The sequence below is a fragment of the Acanthisitta chloris genome, unplaced genomic scaffold (genome assembly GCF_000695815.1).
Source record: "Acanthisitta chloris isolate BGI_N310 unplaced genomic scaffold, ASM69581v1 scaffold15101, whole genome shotgun sequence".
Taxonomy (NCBI): Eukaryota; Metazoa; Chordata; class Aves; order Passeriformes; family Acanthisittidae; genus Acanthisitta; species Acanthisitta chloris.
In genome coordinates, this window is record NW_008656704.1 from 19,196 (window position 1) to 38,791 (window position 19,596).

At 41.3% G+C, this 19,596-nt stretch overlaps 1 protein-coding gene across 1 annotated transcript in view; it reads left to right on the forward strand.

Annotated features, from left to right (window-relative positions):
* MYBPC1 (myosin binding protein C, slow type) overlaps positions 1 to 19,596 on the forward strand; it is a gene marked incomplete at its 5' end in the record, with an annotated part of 54,375 nt that overhangs the window by 14,207 nt on the left and 20,572 nt on the right. The window contains 15 exons of the mRNA XM_009084439.1: positions 329 to 380; positions 1,897 to 1,953; positions 5,601 to 5,767; positions 7,385 to 7,517; positions 9,137 to 9,261; positions 10,940 to 11,045; positions 11,354 to 11,520; positions 12,948 to 13,110; positions 14,360 to 14,466; positions 15,678 to 15,811; positions 16,300 to 16,456; positions 16,921 to 17,025; positions 17,671 to 17,859; positions 19,088 to 19,222; positions 19,295 to 19,375. Of these exons, the coding sequence (XP_009082687.1) occupies positions 329 to 380; positions 1,897 to 1,953; positions 5,601 to 5,767; positions 7,385 to 7,517; positions 9,137 to 9,261; positions 10,940 to 11,045; positions 11,354 to 11,520; positions 12,948 to 13,110; positions 14,360 to 14,466; positions 15,678 to 15,811; positions 16,300 to 16,456; positions 16,921 to 17,025; positions 17,671 to 17,859; positions 19,088 to 19,222; positions 19,295 to 19,375 (1,878 nt within the window). The remainder of the gene's footprint in view (positions 1 to 328; positions 381 to 1,896; positions 1,954 to 5,600; positions 5,768 to 7,384; positions 7,518 to 9,136; positions 9,262 to 10,939; positions 11,046 to 11,353; positions 11,521 to 12,947; positions 13,111 to 14,359; positions 14,467 to 15,677; positions 15,812 to 16,299; positions 16,457 to 16,920; positions 17,026 to 17,670; positions 17,860 to 19,087; positions 19,223 to 19,294; positions 19,376 to 19,596) is intronic.

Below are 19,596 nucleotides of genomic sequence, written 5' to 3' on the forward strand. Positions count from 1 at the left end.
GAGTACTGAGAAAGCAGAAGGTGCAAGCAGGAAAAAAAAAGCATAGGGAATGGGAAGACAAAAGAGCCAGTCTGTGTGTAAGGCAGGAAGGGGAATGGAGAGACAGGTCAGAGAAACAGATCTCCTATGCAGAACTGCAGAATGTAGTTTAAAGAAATACTTCAGTCACATTTATCTTAGCACTGAACATCTTTGCACTTACCAGAACTTAATGGCAAAGGGGAAGCAGAAACTCTGATTACTTAGTTGGAAACTAATTTCATATGATACATAAATCACATGAATTTCAGATTCTGTTTTTAATTCCTGTGTTACTGTTATTTCATAGAATCTTCCCAAGCTGCTCCATCCATCGACATAAGATCTGCTTTCAAAAGAAGGTAACCTCAAACAGTGAAGCTCCTCAGAAACGGGTAGCGGTAGCAGGCACAGAACTTGCACCAGACAATTGTATCAAGTACTTCAAAAACTTGTTTCTGTGAATAAAGACTTCAGAAGTGGATTTAGAGTAGTTGGTGATGGGCAGAATGAAATGGTTACAGTGCACAGACAGTACACACGACAGGAAATACTCTACTGTGAAATTAGTGTCATTGCTTCAGGGGAAGATTGAATACTTAAGGCAATTAAATATATGTTTCTTTAGAGGTTTTTTAAAGTGTATTTTCATTCACTAAATTATTCTCCTGCGAGTTTCATGGAAGCTGTCAGCTACAACATGAGAGTTCCCATGGTCCTCTGTCCCTTGAATGCAGAGAGAGAATTCGCACTGATCTCAAGACATCAGGATCTGCCTTTGTTATCTTACAGTGAACATTAAAGGCCATCACTAAGGCAAAACAACACATAGTGTATTACAGAGTGTAAGCTATAAGTGTCTTACATTTTGTTACCTTTTGATCAAACAGCAATTTTAACCAATATAGATGTCACCTTTATATGATGAAATATGGAGAAATACTCAGAATGAAAATGTTCTACAGGCAGAAGAGGCAAGCAGGTTATTGATTGCAAGTAAAGCTGTGATTCAGAAGTAACAGCTCTTATTTAGAGCCATTGATTCAAAGAGCAAATGCCAAGATATTACGTTCCAAGTGCACTCATTTCTTTAACACATCTAAAAAACCTGCAATGTCTACTCTGCCCAAGAAGCTGAAGGGATCTGAGTATTTTCTGATTTCCTCAGTAATATCTTGTATGTAAAATCTGGATGAAATGTTGGCATCGTTTCAGTTGAGATTTGCACTATTTTATCCCTTTAAGGGCATTTCTTTGGTCTATATGTGCTCTGTCAGAAGGTAACCCTGCTCAAGGTCACATTACGGAAAGAAATGCACCTTCCTAGGACTGTGATTCTACCTGCAAAAATGTACAATGTACGGTTTTTTCTTTTCATAACTGATCTCCCCTTCATTTAGAGAAAGGTTAAATCTAAAGTGTAGAGTTTCCCAATCAGTATTTGCACTCAGCTATGCAGTGTTAAAAGCACCACCCAGCAATGCAAATCTTTGTTTCCTAGTCACAGCAGAAGATCAGCACAAGCTCTTTGTTTTATACACATTCACTTTGGAAATGCAAAACAAAGTTGGCTGTGTTGACTAGCTCATGTTTGTGTTACTGAAACCTAACACAAACCTTGGCAAATTTGTGTATGCAGTTACAAAAATTTGCCCTCCAAGTATAATAAGAAGCAATACAAACCTTTGTGTTATTTTTCACAAATGCCTACAGAAACATGATTCATGTGAAAAAGGATACAAGTTTGTGTTGATTTTATACAGTTATTTGTGTGTCTGGGCAGTGTTGAGTATATGAGAGGTTTAAAGTGTTTTTGATGTGTGTTGTCTAAGTCTTTTTGTATTAAACAAAGATTTGATCTTTTTCCATTAATGACAGCGGTGAAGGACAAGAGGATGCAGGAGAACTTGACTTTAGTGGTCTCCTGAAACGTAGGTGAGAACCAAGTGATGCAGTGAGCAGGTGTGGATTGCAAACCAGTAGGTTCGCACACAGAAAGAGTCAGTGTAGCATTAATAACTCCTCAAAGTTTTCTGACTTTAGTTTTTTTATGTTTCTAACTATCATTCTCATAGTATAATATGCAAATGTTCAGTTAATTTTACCTTTTAAGTGTGCAGAAACGAAACCTCAGATTTGAGTGCACTGGGGAAAAAAGTGAGCCCCAACCTAAAGAGGCCAATAACATTCAGTTCACTTGCTGTTCCTTTGGTGTGTGCATGGAGGGCAGAGGGGGGAAATTTCCTACACAGGGATGAGCAGCTCAGAAAATTGAGTCTGGTGCAAAAGTGAAAAACTGCAAGGGTTAAATTAAACTCTTTGGGTAGATCTTAATTTGACCTTGTGAGCATCCTGATATAAAAAAAATTATATATAAAATGATATATTGTGTTTTCAAGCCATAGACATTGGTTTAATTCTTTGTAGCTTTTTGATTCAAAATGTACAAAGAAACACTTGATTGTGTTTTATGCAACTTGAACACTTTGATGGAGAAAAACTTGGGCAAGTGTTTCTCTTGTTTGTCTAGAAAATCTGGTGTTTTGATAGTTATGTGAAGCTTTCTCAGATCTTAAACTTGATTTAGACTTTTACCAGGTTAAGACAAGACAGTTAATTCATCATTTCTTAAAATTTCTCCCAGAAATTCTATGTGTCATGGAAATCAATGGCAACTGACCACAGAGAACTGGAAAAGGAACTAATTCTTTCATCTCACTACCAGTTACTCTGAAAGAGGAAAGCCCATGTGCAGTATTAGTTACACTAAGAGTTCACAATGGGCTCTGGGGCTGTGAGGGTGAGATAGCACTGAACAACTAAAGCAAATAGGAAAAGCTGCAAGAAAAAGTAGGCAGGGAAAGAATTATCTGAAACAATTCCAGCCCACCAGGACTTTGGTTTTTGAATCTTCTCATCCCTAATTAGGATCTTCAGTTTGATTTGTTGTCATACTAATGCAACTGACCATGCCAGTTGTCACAGCTGCCTGTGGATGCTTTATTGGCCACATGAGGGTTGCATGTGAGGGGCCTTGGTGTTTTTGTGGACAGAGAAATGTGGTCTAAGAGGCATTTCACTAAAAAATAACTCTTACGGTTTGCAAGAAAAGTACTGTATAGTTACATAAACATAGTATACCTGTTGTGTGCTTATGGGTAAAGTAAATGTTTAGTTTTTAAACACCATTATTTGACATTGGTCAAATTGGTTCATCACCTCCTGGTTTCAGGCACTGAACTGCAGCCTCATATTTTTGAGCTTAATTGAATGAAACTGTTAATTAAGCCACAATGTGGATATTAATATCCATGTGTGGATATTAATATCCATTATTATGAAGACAAATCCATGTTTTCATTTCAGTTCTTTCAACAGGCAATGTTGGAGGTGCATTCCTTCTCTTTTGCATGGTCGTCTGACCAAGGAAAGAGCTAGAACTTTTCCCCTTTGGTGCATACTTTTTGAAACATGTTTTTTAAAGCAAAACCTAAATGCATAGAATCAATACACTGCTCATGTTCTAGTTTTGTGCAGGTTGTCAGGCAGCCAAACCAGTTCTTACCTCACTAAGCCACTCCATGACTGGTTATGTTTCATGAGCGCAACGGGTCAGTAATGGCACAAGATTCCAAAAGGCACAAGATTTCAGAAACACTGAAACATTTAGGTCCTTTTTAAAAAATAAAAAAAAAAAAAAGAAGTGCATCTTTCGACAAAAGGCACATTTTTAGGGAGTCTGAAAGCAATTTAGTGACAAGGTTAGTTTGCCTAGGAAATACCAAGCATTGTTTGCCCCCTAGCCCTGCACAGGCTACTGAGGCCTTGGAATAGAATTGTTTTGCTTTGTGTCAAAATTTGTTCTCCAGCTACACAGGAGGAAAAGGAGCCTGGCATGAATTATTTCAAGCTGGTTAAAAAATCAAGATCCTCTAACTGATCCTCATTCCAAACCACTGCCTGATTTAGAATAACAGAATCAGCTGGGTTGGAAAAGACCTCAAAGATCATCAAGTCCAACCCTACCATGGTTAAAGGGGGACATTGCCTTGATTCCCCCACAGAGTGTACCTCTCTTTAGCACAGCCAGGCAGCGTGGCCAGCCCTGGGAGAGCAGAATGCCACCCCACAGGGTGTGTAAGCTTTGACATATGTGTACAAGCTAATCTGGATTTGTGGCTGTGCAGAAGGAACCTCAGTGAAATGCCGGCAGTCACTGTACCGTGACCCTGCAGAAAACGTGAGCACAGACGAAAGCAAAAGGAACTAAACAAAATTACACACCTGATGCTGCCTAACAATAGTTCTAAGATAGCAATGTAAGTATTTCGTAGACTTTTCAGGGAGAAGCTGTCTTCCTTTTCAAAGTAACCCTGGCACTTTGCAAGAACTAATAAATATACTTTGCAGACTAAACAGCAAAGTGGTTTTCCACAGCTCCTCATCCAGCCATGCAGAGATTATTAGGGATCTCCAGTGCTATTTCTGTGTATGCCAAAGCAAAACCTTTGACTCAATAGAGCTCAGCAATGACAGTGCCTCACTCCAAAGCTCAGTACTTTTTTATTTCTCAAATGTTTATTTTCTCACTCTGTTCTCAAAAGTATTGATTTCATTAGATCAGCAAGACCAAATCAGAATGATCCTGTTCTGACCCAAATGAGTTTATAGGAAGAAAAATCTGATTTCTGCTCTAGTTTCTGGATTGTTCTAGCAGTTCACTTTTTTGAGCTAAGCTGTTGATCTGATAAATTGTCCTTTGTTTAGGATGCTTCCATTGTTCTCCCATTGAATGGCTGCCGTTGTGAAAATAATCACACTTCTCTTTCTTGGTTGTCTTAGCCCGGAGTAGCAGAGAGTAAATATGGTATTGAAACGTCTGTATAGACGTGATGCCTCACACAGGCCTCTGACAACATTTCCTACTCTTAGCACTGAGATATACATGGAATCAAAGAGATCCATCATGCAAGCCCAAGCTGGTGTGGAAATCCCCAGTTCCTATCCATATGCCATCTTTAAGCAATGCTGAGAATCACTGGTATAACTACAAACAGACACAGATTCCCCTGTACTTGTGTCCTTTCATGGGTCACCTCCAGCAGCACTTTGAGGGATTCAGAGTTCAACAGAGTTTCTGTATAGTTATGAAATGTATGGATCAGGCTCAGCTCTCAGTGGTGCCACCATAAATTGTAACTGTTTCCTCTCAAGGGACACCAGATAGAACTGATTTAAGTGGGATTATCCTGTATGCTAATACACTGCTACATTTTCAAACTGTATTGGGTTTTTCAATCAACGAAGCAAAATAAAATTTCTTATAACTGTTTGTACCAGAATAGGCGAAATTAAAATTTACAGCCAAATTCTGCCCTGAAGAAATGTAAAGTAAGGTGTGACTGTCACTCTGAGCTATTCTACTCCTACTCAGTGAAATAAGAGAAAATATGATGGCAGCCTTCAAATATTGATCAAAGCATTGCTCACCTCGCCATCAATTCAGCTTCACCTGGGGTTTTTTTATGGTGTGATAAAGCATCACTAACTCTTCTCCCATAATTTTCTTTTGCTGGCGTTAGGGAGGTTAAACAACAAGAGGAAGAGCCTGAGGTAGATGTGTGGGACCTCCTGAAGAATGCAAATCCCAGTGAGTATGAGAAGATTGCTTTCCAGTACGGCATCACTGACCTCAGGGGCATGTTGAAGCGCCTGAAGAGGATGCGCAGGGAAGTGAAGAAGAGTGCAGGTATGGATATGGCAGAATATTCTTATGCTCAGTAGTTTAAACATGGGTGTCCACCTTAAAAACCAAAATACGCTTCATTTTCATGCAAAGGAACTTGCACTCAACAGCTCAAGCCTCATTACTGCAAGGATTTAGTCAGAAGGCACCTTTGGTCCACTGTGGGTAGTGCTAACACCCTGTCCTGTTCAGTGCTTACCAAAAGCATCTCTCCCTCTTAGACAAACACTGGTTCCACCTGGAATATTGTCCCCCAGTTGTGCAGAAAGGTGTGACTTGATCAAAGAGTATGGAGATTAGACCTTTGGGTTGTCATTGATATCTTCACTCCAAATGCTTTGTTTCCTCTACACGATGTCATTTTGTGCTTACTATACACTCCTTGGAAATCCCAGCTGTCCTAAGAACCCTCCACCCTGCACTAGATGAGGAAATTCATGTTTGTCTTTCCTCATCTACTCTGCTGAATAGCATGAGTCGTGTAATTAAACACAGAAATAGAAATATGTTTCTCTGTATGCATATGTGTGTGTGTGTATAAATTTTATGTTTGCATCACAAAATACACACACACACACACACAAATACAATGCACTCTCCATTGTACCATTGTGGCATCTGCTCGTTCCTGGACAGCTTTTCAGAACTGGATGCTACTGGGGCAATTTCTGTATCCAGGGAAGATTTCTAAGGGGTTAAAGCCCAGGTAAATTCTTCATCTGCCCCAGAAATCTGGAGCAGAGCTGGAAGCTGGGGCAGGAGTTCTGTGGCTGGCAGAAAGAGCTGCTCCCTACCCAGGTGCATCCCATGGAAATGCCTGAATGCTTTCCTGGGAAAGGGGTATCTCTCAGCACCTGCAACCAGTCTGTCTGGTCTGTCTCCAAGTTCCCTGTTGAGTAGGATGGAGCTGCCAGCTAAAACAGGATCTTTCAGTGGACAGAGTTTGCCCTGTTGGAGGAGCTCCAGATGTTGGGGGAAATACTTGTAGCAGTGACAAGATGAGCAGGGCATTCTTCCTCTCACACAACCTTTATTATAAATTGGAAACTTTTACACCACAACAAGATACATAAAAAATCCTTTTCAGATTTAATCACTCTGGTCCTGTTGTGTTTGATGCATTCAATCTCCTGTGACCAGACATATGTATGATATAAACCCTAGCAGAAACTGGGCACTTAGCTGTGGGCAATCTGTTTATGGCACCATTTATTTCTGTATTTTTGGGCAGATATCTGCTGCCCTGGTTCTAACTTTTGTGCCTGGCAATGTCAAAATGTTTATGTAAAGTGTTTTGAAATGTTTGAGTTGCATGTGGCCTTACCTTGCCCAGAACAGCTTGGCCAACAGCAACTGTCAAAGCTACATCTACCCAGTCCTATTCACACTGCAATGTCATGGAGTGGTACTAGCTTGAACCTGGTCAGGATGATCAGATCTGCACAGCTTTGCACTTCTTCTAATGTTTCTAGAAAATCTGATTCTATGTAGGCTAGTCTAAGAATATAGAGTGATGGATAACATTGTGTGCACTTTTCCTGACAGCTTTGATGAGCTTTTCAGCACTCATATTCTTGTTTTCTGTTCTTCTTTTATAATAACACTTGGCTTCCACAACAGCTTTTGCCAAAGGTCTCGATCCTGCATATCAGGTGGACAAAGGAGGAAAAGTAAGATTCATGGTGGAACTAGCAGATCCAACAGTGGAACTCAAGTGGTATAAAAATGGCCAAGAAATACGACCAAGTGCAAAGTAAGTGATTTCATCATATGTAAGCAATGAAATGGGTACACATTGTAATTCCCCAACAAGAAAGTTCCTTGTGTTGTATAGATCTTCCTCTTTGCCCAGGTTGCACCAGTTTTGTTTCTGAATTTCATTAGATATGAAGAGTGTGCAAATGATGCCCTGTTACTCATGACCCAGAAAAGTTCACTCTAGGCTGAATGTTAAAGCAGATTGGCTCCTTTGTCTCAAGACAAAAGTACTAGGGATCCTTGACAAAACATGGTGCCATTTCCTACTCACTGGTTTTTAAAAACTCAGGAAGCACTGGGAATGAATAAATCACTTGTGCTCAGTCCTATGCCCAAAGGCAGACAATCTTTCTGCAGTAATTGGGTGCTAAGAGATGTTTGACATCACATACTTGTCCACCTGCTCATAAACCACCTGAAAAAGGGGTGTGAGGTTTCTCTCACCTTCCACTATCCAGTTAACTTCAACACACTGAAGTCAACAACCTGCATTATCAGTAGTGTTCAATAGGTCTAGTGTACCCAAGGTTCTTCATCTCTATCACCTGCATGTCACTTTACTCTCTGGCTTTACAAAGAAGTGCAGACATCTCAGTGCAGACAGAGCAATGGCTGGAAGTTGAGCCCAGTCCCTAGTGTGGGCACAACCAGCTCTTCCAAACCTGGTGCAGAAAATCCCATTCCACAGTCAGACACGGCCAGGAATGATGATGTGCATAATAATGTTAATTTCCTCAAATATTTCTCAGCAACACAAAATCCTAGCAACTCTTTCCTCTGGCCCTGTGGGGGGGAAAAAGGCAATTAACAAAAGCCCTCTGACAGGGAAGGAGCAGATTCCCTTCATTCTGTGCTGCAAAAGTCAATGAAGGATTTTGATTCATATCCATAATTGACAAAAATAAAAGGATGATAAAGATGGTACCTTTTCTTTGGCCCCTGTATATGCCATGAGCAGTTCAGAACTGCTTTGCAGGCAGTTCTATGGATACGTCTCCAGCAGAAGGACCTGGATTGAGTGCTCCAGTGCATTTCTACCAGGCTGCTGAAGCAGCTGTCAGATGCTAATGAGCTTTGGTCATTGCAAACCTGGAGCAGATCTAAACTGGTGACATAAAGGTGAAAGGCTCCATATCCCGTTACCAAAACCCCCTATCCCATTACTGGTATCTGGTGCCATCTGGCCTACCAATAATATTAACTTCTTAGCTTTGGCTATTATTATACTTCACAAAAATGTTGGAATGAGCGATGGTGTCCTCTTACTGGTTATTTTCAGCTTTCCTCATCTAGAGTTTCAGACTCCATTTTATTTGCCATCATTCCAAGCCTGCACTTTTTTTTTTGTTTTAATTTTTTTCAAACCACTCAAGCCTGGGACTTTGAAAGAAGCCAGAAGCAGCTCATTGTCACTCTACCCCACAGCTCTTTTTGCTCACAAGTCTATGACAGATCTGTTGAAACTTGGAAATTACTTCCCAGGGAAACTTTTCCCGGTCATGTGTAAACCCTGGAACTTTTGCTTCTAATCACGCCTAAAGCACTTTCTACATGAAACAAAAGGGGCTCCAGCAGTTTTGCTAATGCCTCTTTGCTGCATTCCTGTTCAAACAGATACATTTTTGAGCACAAAGGCAACCAGCGAATTCTGTTCATCAATAACTGTTCCATGGCAGACGACGCTCGCTATTACGTGACTGCTGGCGATGAGAAATGCTGCACAGAACTGTTTGTGAGAGGTAACCACGTCAGCCTCTTCCTGCGTCACCTCCTGTCAGCTGATGTGGCTCCCTTGTCTCCAGCATAAACTACCAGGGGGGATCTGGTTCAGTGTGGTTTTGTGGTTGTATTGGCAGCCCTTAGGCTCACTCCATCTCTTTGAGCTCTGGCCTCTCTTTTCCTCATCCTTTATTTAGTAACTTAGTGCAAACCCTGAAATGGAGATGTGGTTGATTTTATGCTGCATTGGGACCTGGTGGGGCTGCAGTGCCCTTCACAGTTTTAAACCATTTTTGAGACTTGTTTCTCATAGCATTGGCTTTCCCTAGCCCCACACTTAGGTAACTGATGACCCTGATACTCCTAGTCCAACCAACCCATTTCAAGGACCCTCAGCTCAGGCTTCCTAGCAGTTATTTTTCATTCCTTCTGCACTGACTTAAGGCAACTTTAATTCAAGACTACCAAAAGTTATGAATAAGTGGCCTTTTCTTCTCTCTTTTCTCCCAGTGCTGATAGTCTTACTGACAATATTCGTGGCATTGCCCACACTTGAACAACAAAACAAACCAAAACACAAAACTTACACTGAGAGGAAAAAAAGTTACCTAATATTTCAAAAATCTGTTTAAAATATTGGAGCCATTGCCCCTATAAATAGCACAGGGTAACTGTTGCACAGTCTTGCTGTTAAATAAACTTGAGTTATGAGAGCAGGAATTGATTAAACCAATATGGCCACTATGTTTTGTGATCAGGTCATCTTATGGTGTATAATGGGCTGTAGGACCTAATGAAAACACAGTTCTATGCGAGGTGTCTCTGGGAGGCAACAGAAGAATCTCAGCCTCTCACATCAACCTGCCTGGACAAACTGCCAACAAAATGGGATGCAAGGCAGATATTAATGTGAACAAATGTTATTTTTTCATTTAGCACATTCTCTATTAGCATAGTAAGGAACAATCACTTTTCTGGTTTGAGGCAGGAAAAAGCTGTGCTGATACTTGTGTTAGAATTGTAAGGTCTTAACACCCTCTACAGCACAATCTAGAAAACCTCTTTAAGCTGGTTTTAGCTGGGGCAGAGCTAACTTTCTTCCCAGTGGCTAGTATGGAGCTGTGTTTAGAATTTGTGCAGGGCACAGGGTTGATAATACAGAGATGTTTTTGCTGTTGCTGAGCAGAGCTCACACAGAGCTAAGGCCTTTACTGCGTTCCATACTGCCATACTGGCAAGGAAGTTGGGGGTGCATGGGAGATTGGGAGGAGACACAGCTGGGACAGGTGACCCAAACTGACCAAAGGGATATTCCATACCATAGGACATCATGCTCAGTATATAAGGGGGGAGGAAGGGGAGGACATTTGGAGTGATGATGTTTGTCTTCCCAAGTCACCATCACACATGATGGGGTCCTGCTGTCCTGAAGGGGCCCAACACCTACTGCCCATGGAAAGCAGGGAATTAATTCCTTGTTTTGCTTTGCTTGTGTGTGTTTTGCTTTCCCTCTTAAACTGTCTTTACCTCAACCCACGAGGTTTCCAGTTTTTACCCTTTCCATTTTCTCCCCCATCCCACTGCTGGGTGAGTGAGTGAGAAGCTGTGGGGCTTGGCTGCTGCCTGGGGTTAAACCATGACACTCTTTGACTTAGTTTTCTCTCTCGGATTGTAAATCTGTAAATTTTTTTTCCCAAGATCCTCCAATTCTGGTGACCAAAGGCCTGGAAGATACCAGTACCTATGTTGGTGAACGAGTGGAACTGAGCTGTGAAGTGTCTGAGGATGACGCAAACGTGAAATGGTAAGCCACACTTTGAACAGATACTGTTTGCCTTGAGAATAACACCCAGAAGATTTTAACTGTGTGCAAAAATGTGGGCAGCTTTTTCTATACCAGCAAACCTGTAAATTGTTAAGAAGGTATCTAGAAAACATAATTTGAATATGTAGCAACAGCAAAAATATCCTTACACATTCATGGATGAGTTTCTTTAAGATTTTCTAGTGCATTAAATTCTTGTAAAGTCATCTCTGGAAACTTCAGCCTATGGAAGTCTCATTCGCACAGGACTTCTATTGGAAAACTAATCATTCTGCATTTTCCATTAGGTTTAGGAATGGTGTAGAACTTTCTGATGATCCTAAATCTCGGTATCGAATCAAAGTTGAGGGTAAGAAACACACTTTGGTCATCGAGGAAGCTGCAAAAAATGACACTGCGACTTACTCGGTGATGACAACTGGAGGGCAGTCAGAAGCCAAGCTTGCAGTTGATTGTGAGTATCATCCACCTTCCTCTTGAATTCCTATGTCACAGTCTGCTGGCTCACAGAAATAAATAATCTGCTTGCCTTTCCCTGGGGATTTAAAGAGAGACTTAAGTTCCATACCAATTTCTTTGCGGCAAATCTTCAGACCCTGTAGATGCTGTTTGCAGTAGCAGGGGATGAACTAGTCCTGCTTGAAAACGTTCTGGCACCCATTTAGATAGAAAACAAAGCTCTCCACCCAAAGATACAATAGGCCAACAAAGTGAAACTTTCCAGGGAATTATCTGCTTTTCTTTAATCCTTTCAGGTTTCCACAGGAAAGGTAAACCTAGTCTTTGCTAAAACCCACTTGTTCTTCCAGTATCCAATTATGTCAGAAACAATAAGTGCTTCTATAATTAGTCATACTGTTAATAGGCATCAGGATCACATGGCCTGAACTCATAGGCATCAACACATGACTGTGTAGCCTCCTCAGCTTTATGCGATAACGTTTTCAATCATCTGTGTTTTCTAACACAGTGTGTACATCCTCTAAAGCATTGTGCATAAATGTACACTCCTTTTTTTAGTATACATGCTGCTTTTGACCTTTTGTAGAAATCAGCATCCTAACCAATTCATGCTGTTTTATTATCAAGTTGGAAATCATCCTCCATGGCTACTGAGCTTCATCATCTTTCCTTTCACGCACCTTTGGAGGACTTCCCAAGTGTCTTTCTATGAAACGTTGCCTTCCCACCACTCTTTGTTTTCCATGCCTGATTATAGCTTAGGATATTTACTGCACACAGATTGTGCTGTGTGCTCGGCCTGAACTCTGCTCTGCAACATCTAATCTTCCCAAAAGTGGAAGTGTGCTAGGGAACCAGTTCCCAAACTCGAGTTTTACAAGAGCTAGTGATATCTGTGGGTGTTCATAGAGTGAGTTAAGGTACTTCAGCAAATGTGAGAACAAGTAGTGTAGGAAGTTAAGCTTCCTGCACAGGCAGCCTGTGCCACCAGCCTGATTGCTGTTAGGAAATAGGAAAGGTGAGCTGCAGTCCCTTCTAGTGCATAGATCTAGGAACACAGGTCATTCCCTTCTTGAAGGTTTCTTTCTGGACTCTGGGGGGTAGAAACACCCTTACCTCCTGCACCTAAGCATCAGAGAGGGGACAGCATTCAAATTGTGCTCCTGGGCTTGTTCTTCTACTGCAAGAGCCACGGAGTTTCCCCAGTCAGGGTATTTTGAAACACCCTTTCTAAGGCATCAGACAGAGCTAAATTTATGGAGCTTATATGTACATATTACTGGTATTTCAACTTGAGAACTTTACTATTGGCGAGGTTTCTCTCTTTGAAGACTGTTGCAATGGGTAGCATCAGCTCCACAAGAGTATCAGGAGTATTGTTTATTATCAACATTAATATCTCTGCTCTGTTTTCCTAAGTGAGACCACTGAAGATATCACTTGCACTAGAAGATCAGACTGTGAGGCTTGGACAGGAAATCCACTTGAAGTGTGAGATATCTGAGAATGTGGAAGGGAAATGGTACAAAAATGGGCAGCTAATTGAAGCTAGTGACCGTGTGAAGATTTATCACAAAGGAAGGTAAGACTGTTGTGGATTGACTTGGCTTTTGATGGAATGATACTGCAGAGATGTCCCAATATGTGAGTTGCTTCACCACAATTATCTGCTAATCAAGCCTAACTTCTGTCCCTCAAAACATATTTATTTTTGTCATCATAAAAGCCACGTGTCTTTGCTTCCTTTAGTCTTGTGTATTTTGGCTGTGGAGGACAATAATCAAATCCATCTAAGTTCAAGCTACCAATTTTTCCTGACCTTGCTGTTGCTGTTAGTATGGGATATTAAGTAGTAAAGTAAAATAATTATTAAATGCTATTAAAAATATATCACTTTTAAGTGCCTCTTTTTCTCTTAATTCCTGTTTGTGTCAGCTCAGACCATGTAACTCTGCCCATGAAAAGGGTGTGCAGATATCAAGTCCCTTTACATTTATAATCTGTCCTTTGTCATGTAAACTTTGGCAGTAACGAAACCCAAACAATAACCAAACAAACCTCAAAAACCTCAGACCAGTTCCTACCTTTCACGACAGCCCTCTCACCACTCACACAGCTGGGAACTGCACCTGTGATGATGCTCCCAAACCAGCTATGAAAGGTTTGCATTGACTCACTAACGTTTGTAAAGTAGCAGTAAGGGACACGTGCCAAGGTAAAGGAGCTCCCCACAATTCATGTAGGTCCATAGGGTGAAGGGAGGGAACAGGAAGCAGGAAGGGAAAAGAGGTGAGTCCTACCTTGAGCAAAGCTTAGCCACAGCAAGTCATAGGAAAGCAAAAATATCATCATGCTGGAAGACACAGTTAGGTGGTAAGAGCAGCAGATGATTTGCTCACCCATTTTTTATTCTAGCAAACAAATAGTAGACTGGACCCTGTCACAAAGATGGTCCAGCAGAAGTCAGAATATTCCCACAACAGGATCACTTAAAGATTTCTCCTTGAACAACCAAATTACAACCTAATGACAGTTGCAGCACAGAACTCTCGTGTCAAAGAGATTACACTCCTCTATTTTTCTATCTCTGTGTTCAAACAAACAGGATTAGAATTGGTTACATTATTTGGTGGTTGTCTCAATGATATTTTGTACCAATCACACAGTATTGAATCAGCTGAAATACCACTAAGTAACCTGCAGAGGATTTTTAGTCAGCAATTTTACACACTTGCACAGAGCTCCTAAATGTCTCACAGATTTTTCCTTATCGCTTCGAGCAGTCTTCACAAATAATTTACATTGGCTTCTTTTCCAATTTTTTTTTACAGAATCCACAGATTTGTTATACCAACTTCTGCTGTGGATGATGAGGGTGAATACATGTTTGTACCAGATGCCTATAACATTAATATTCCGTGCAAAGTACATATTGTGGGTAAGTACATTGCACCATGACACATATATAACATCTCTTTCTCCTACCTCTGGAAGCTAGAAGATGTATGAGATACCCTCGGTTACAATCAGTGTGTATCCTCTGAGACAAAACAGATCTGCTGCCTTGGTGCAAGTTTGCTGGTCGGAGAATCCTTTGCCTATGCTCAGGATCTGCTCCTAGTTTATGCAGCAAGGGAAGCAACACCAAAGGCTTCTTGATGTTGAATTCCTAAATCCAAACCACTGTTAGGAAGTTGTGTAAAACACCTGTTGCTATCCACTTCTCAGACCTACAGTGTTGTCTTTGAAGAACAGGCTCTCTAACATGGCAAAATGGGATGCAGTTTGGTCAAAGATGAGTAGAATAGGTACACATTTACCTGTTCACTAAGTAAGCTGAATGTTGTCTAGAGGGAAAAAGGTTTCTGGCAGCTTTTATTCACTCAACAAAACAGGAGGCTTGTTAATGACCTCAGTCTTTCAAACAAAATTAAAACATTGACTCTTCCCACAATACCTCACTGGCTTTTTACTGCAACCAACAAATTGGAAGTCAAAAGGAGAGCAATATCAATGGCCTTGGAAAACTTGTCCTTTAATTGGAGCCGAAAGGAGTAGGACGCCTGAGCTGCAAAAAGCATTGGTAAGATTTAGGAAGCATGAAAAAGGAAGTGGCACTAGAGGGCAATGCCCACCAATCTATTTTCAATGTGTTAAAAAAAAAAAACTGTGAAAGGAAATTCATCAGTTATTCTCCATACACATGTGGTACAATAAACGTGATCATTGTGTTTTCAGAAAGGAAGTTGGGTTAAGAAAACTTCTAAACTGTAAGAACAGTGAAGTCTGAAGCATGGTAAGGGATGGCATGAACAGCCTGCAATGCCAATTCTCAAGAGCCACTCAGAGGAAATTTCTCTCAGAAGTTACCTGGACATACATAATTCTGCCTCAGAAAAGGAGACTGATTTTTCATATGGTCTTACTATTTCAAAATTTCCATGGTGCCACGATTTCTTTTTCAGCATACAATTTTCTTAGATAGATTTTTCTTGACAAATTTCCTTCCAAACAAAAAATGAGCTGCCTAAAAATACCAGGAAAATACAAAACATAGAGCATGCTTCTCTATATTCCAGAGCTGTGCCAGGTCACTGAACTCTCTGAGCAGTATCCACATGGCAAGTTTGGACACTGTCTCTTTTTCAGATCCTCCCAAACTTCACCTGGATGGTCTTGGGGAAAATAACACCGTGACAGTAGTGGCAGGAAGCAAACTACGCCTTGAGATCCCCATCACCGGTGAACCAACCCCAAAAGTTGTGTGGGGTAAAGGGGATAAGGTACATTGCCATTGAATACATTTCTTCAGCTTAACTAGGAGCCTTTTCCTTCAAAAACTAACCTTTAGCCTTGTGAAAACATGGATTTTAATGGCAGAAAATAAAGGGGAGATGCCCATTATCTGAAAACTCTCCTCTCTCAAAAATGAGGGGGAAAATGTATAAATATTATTTAGTATCCTTTGGGCCTTTTTAAGGAAAGGCTGAAATTAATGAAGGGACAAAATAAGGGTTTGCTATAAATGAATAGTGAAGGAGAGGAATATAATGAGACACAAAAGAAAACTAGTGAAAATCTACCACATGGTTACTTCTACTGTACCTGCTGCCCGGAGTGGTTGCCAGGTTTTGACAGCAAGCCATGATACAGTCTGGTTTCTTAAAGCTGATTTAATATTTTTTGCTTAAGTGTCCTGCACTACTTTTGAGTGTTTTGATTCTCGAATCCAGGAAACATGACTTTTTCCTCTGTTTACTTTGATTCCTAGATGATCACAGACAGTGGAAGGATAAGAGCAGAGACATACTCAGACAGCAGCTGCCTGGTCATCGATGCAGCTGAGAGGGAAGATTCAGGTGCTTTCAGGATAACTTTAAAGAATGAGGCTGGAGAGGACACAGCTTTAATCAACATTAAAGTGGTTGGTAAGTCATGTGGAAGAGACATAGGACTCTGTCTTTGACCACAGTCCTTTCCAGTCATTGTGAGGGTGTTAAGGCTCAGTGTTACTGAACCTGAAGTAGTTGCATGGGGATTTCAGTAGGAGTTCATTATCACTCTGCTGCCACTTCAAGCTGCAGGCACCAAACTTCTGTGCTGCCTCAGGCTGCCCTTAGCAGCCTTTGTTCTTTCTCCCCATGGCTGTGGGCTCTGTCTCACTCCATCCCTCAAGTGCCTCTCAAGTGTCTTTACTGTGCTGAAGAGCTTGGCATTTATCCGTTCCTAAACACCAGCCAGGACCCACAAACTTCCTCTCTCTCTCCCTGCATTAGGAATTCCTGTAGTACCTCAAAAGCTATTCAGATTTGTTCCTTATTTGACGTTTTTACTTTCACCCTATGCAAAAAGAAGATGATTTTTAAAATAATATTTACTTGGTTTACAACAGATGTCCCTGATCCTCCTGAGGCACCAAATGTGACTGAGGTGGGTGAAGACTGGTGTGTAATGACCTGGGACCCTCCAGCAAATGATGGTGGATCACCTATCTTAGGTATGTACATCTCTTTTCGTGGTGATGCTCTGATATAGACCAAAGAAACAAGCCCCAAATAAGGGATACAGTAGGATCAGAGTTTAGTTCAGGCCCTGGAGAGTTGCACTTGGAGTCTCCAGTTGCAAGAATCTTCTACTTACTCTTTGCCTTTATCAGATACCTGTTTTTCTAGTGCTGTGAGATTTGTCATTTTGTATGTTGCCACATCATCAATGCCTCTACTTGAAAGACAACCTCTTATCAACCCAAACTGTGAACTGTTTTTCGTCTGCCTGTAAGAAGGGATTTCAGGAACAATTTACTGAGTGAATTGGAATATCTTCTAATGCAGCTGAACCGAGAGGGAAGTCAGGGAGGCCCAGAGGCCAGGAGAACCAGGCCCTTTTCACTCTGAACTGAACACAGCAACGTGGTAAATAAAGTCCAAAAAAAAAGCTTGCAAATGGCCATGAAAGCAGAACAGGTGGCTATCAGAGAGCTTTCAGTGGGGAAAAATTAACACTGACCCCTAAATCACACTGAGGCCAGAAGGGATATTCGGGTATATCCAGAAAAAAATGCCATTGGGCAGTCAAAAAATAGACCCTTCACTATTGACCTATTGCCATCACTTACTATAATAAATTTCTGTTTGGCCAATAGGATATTTCATTGAGAGGAAAAAGAAACAAAGCTCCAGGTGGATGAGGTTGAATTTTGAGCTATGTAAAGAAACAACTTTTGAGCCAAAGAAGATGATTGAAGGGGTTGCTTATGAGGTCCGTGTGTTTGCTGTTAATGCGATTGGCATGTCAAAACCCAGTATGCCTTCCAAGTCCTTTGTGCCTTTAGGTAAGTAATCAAGAGCACAGACATAGGTATGCATTTAGAAAATAATCCTTAATACATTATTATAGTCATCTAATTCTAGACCTGCAGTTCTTGTGGCACTTGTGTTGCTCAGGACCTGTCCAAAGGAGGTGCCACATAAAGTGCATGTCTACCCCTGGATTTCCAGTCTTATACAAACAGGAAACAAGGATGTATAGACAGAAAAGTGATACACTAAAATAAACCAGTTACATGCTATAGGTGAGTCTGATATGGCCAATGTTGTGGTCTGTGTGTTAAGGGCCAGAACTAATAGCTCCATATTTCTGTGTATCATAAGGCACATCCTGAATTGATCGAGTCAAACTGGGAATTTAGAGAATAGGTAAAGATGATGAATTATAGACTTGTTTTTTTCTGTGTCTTTCTCCTAAGTTCAGGAAAACATTGGCTTTTGGCTAAAAATGGTCAGGAGAAATGACAAGAAGTCTAAAGAACAGTATTTGAAGGCTGCAGGGTATGAAAATGAGACTTCCTTTCACATTTCACCACTCAGGCTTTGTGTTACAGAGCAGTTTGCCATTTTGAAATGGAGAAGGAGTCACAAAAAATTCATACATTTTAAAAAAAATCACAGGACTGTGGCCTATCATAAAGGTAGAAATCTATGGGGAAAAAACATGCACAATACAATTGCCATGACCTGCTGAGCAATGCCAGGCCCAGGCCTTGTCATGCACTTGGTGACAAGCTAATTCAGTGGCCTTGTTATATAAAGAAACAGCTTTTCACACTATTGTGACCACCACAAGTCCCTGTAAGAGAGAGGTGTCTTGTTCTCTAGGCCAGGAAGGGTTCCCACCTTGCCCAGCAGAATGCAGAAGGAGGAAGAAGAAGGTGGCTGTTATTGCTACAGCATGTGCCCCTCTGGCCAGAAAATACCTGCTATGGTAGAAACCACTGCTCCCAACTTCTCTGCCCTACCCTCCACAGCTCTTTGTCCTCCTCACTCCTCAGCAGGAGGAATTTATCTCTGGGTCAGGCTATGAGCAGTTATAGGATGACCTAGCTGCTTCTCCTAGTGTGGTCCTAATTGGGAAAGATGTGCTAGGGATGACCAGAAACCATCCTGGTCGGCAGAATTTAGCCTGTTGCCTGTGATGCCAAATTAGAGGAACACAGACCATAAATGTAAACCTTTAGTTGTAACACAGTTTTCTGCCTTCTTCCTGCTGCCTGCTTGCTTCAGCTGTTACTAGCCCACCAACTCTCCTGGCAGTGGATGGGGTGACCGATACCTCAGTGACGATGAAGTGGAGGCCACCAGACCACATCGGAGCGGCAGGGTTAGATGGCTACGTTATAGAGTACTGCTTTGAAGGAAGTAAGTGAGAACACCTGGGGTATGTTACTCCCAGTGAAAGTAGGTGAGACTTTCTCCATTTTTTCTCTACAGGTATCAGGTGCTCTTACTGTCAGGTGGAGACTAATCAGTCAGGATACTTGGAGCAGCAGGGTTTGGTTCAGGCTCCCCTTGGTTTGTGTTCCAGATCCACTGGTTGCAGCTCCTCGCACGTTTGATCTGAAATCCAAACCAAAAGCCATATGACCTGTTGCAGTGCACCAAGTACTGTGTCAAGAGCTGTCCTCCTTCAGCAGCTGAGAGTCACTGCAGTCAGGAATGGCTGGATGGATGAATGCATAGGAAATTATGAATGGCTCCAAGCATGATCCAAAATATGTTCAGGTTGGCTGACT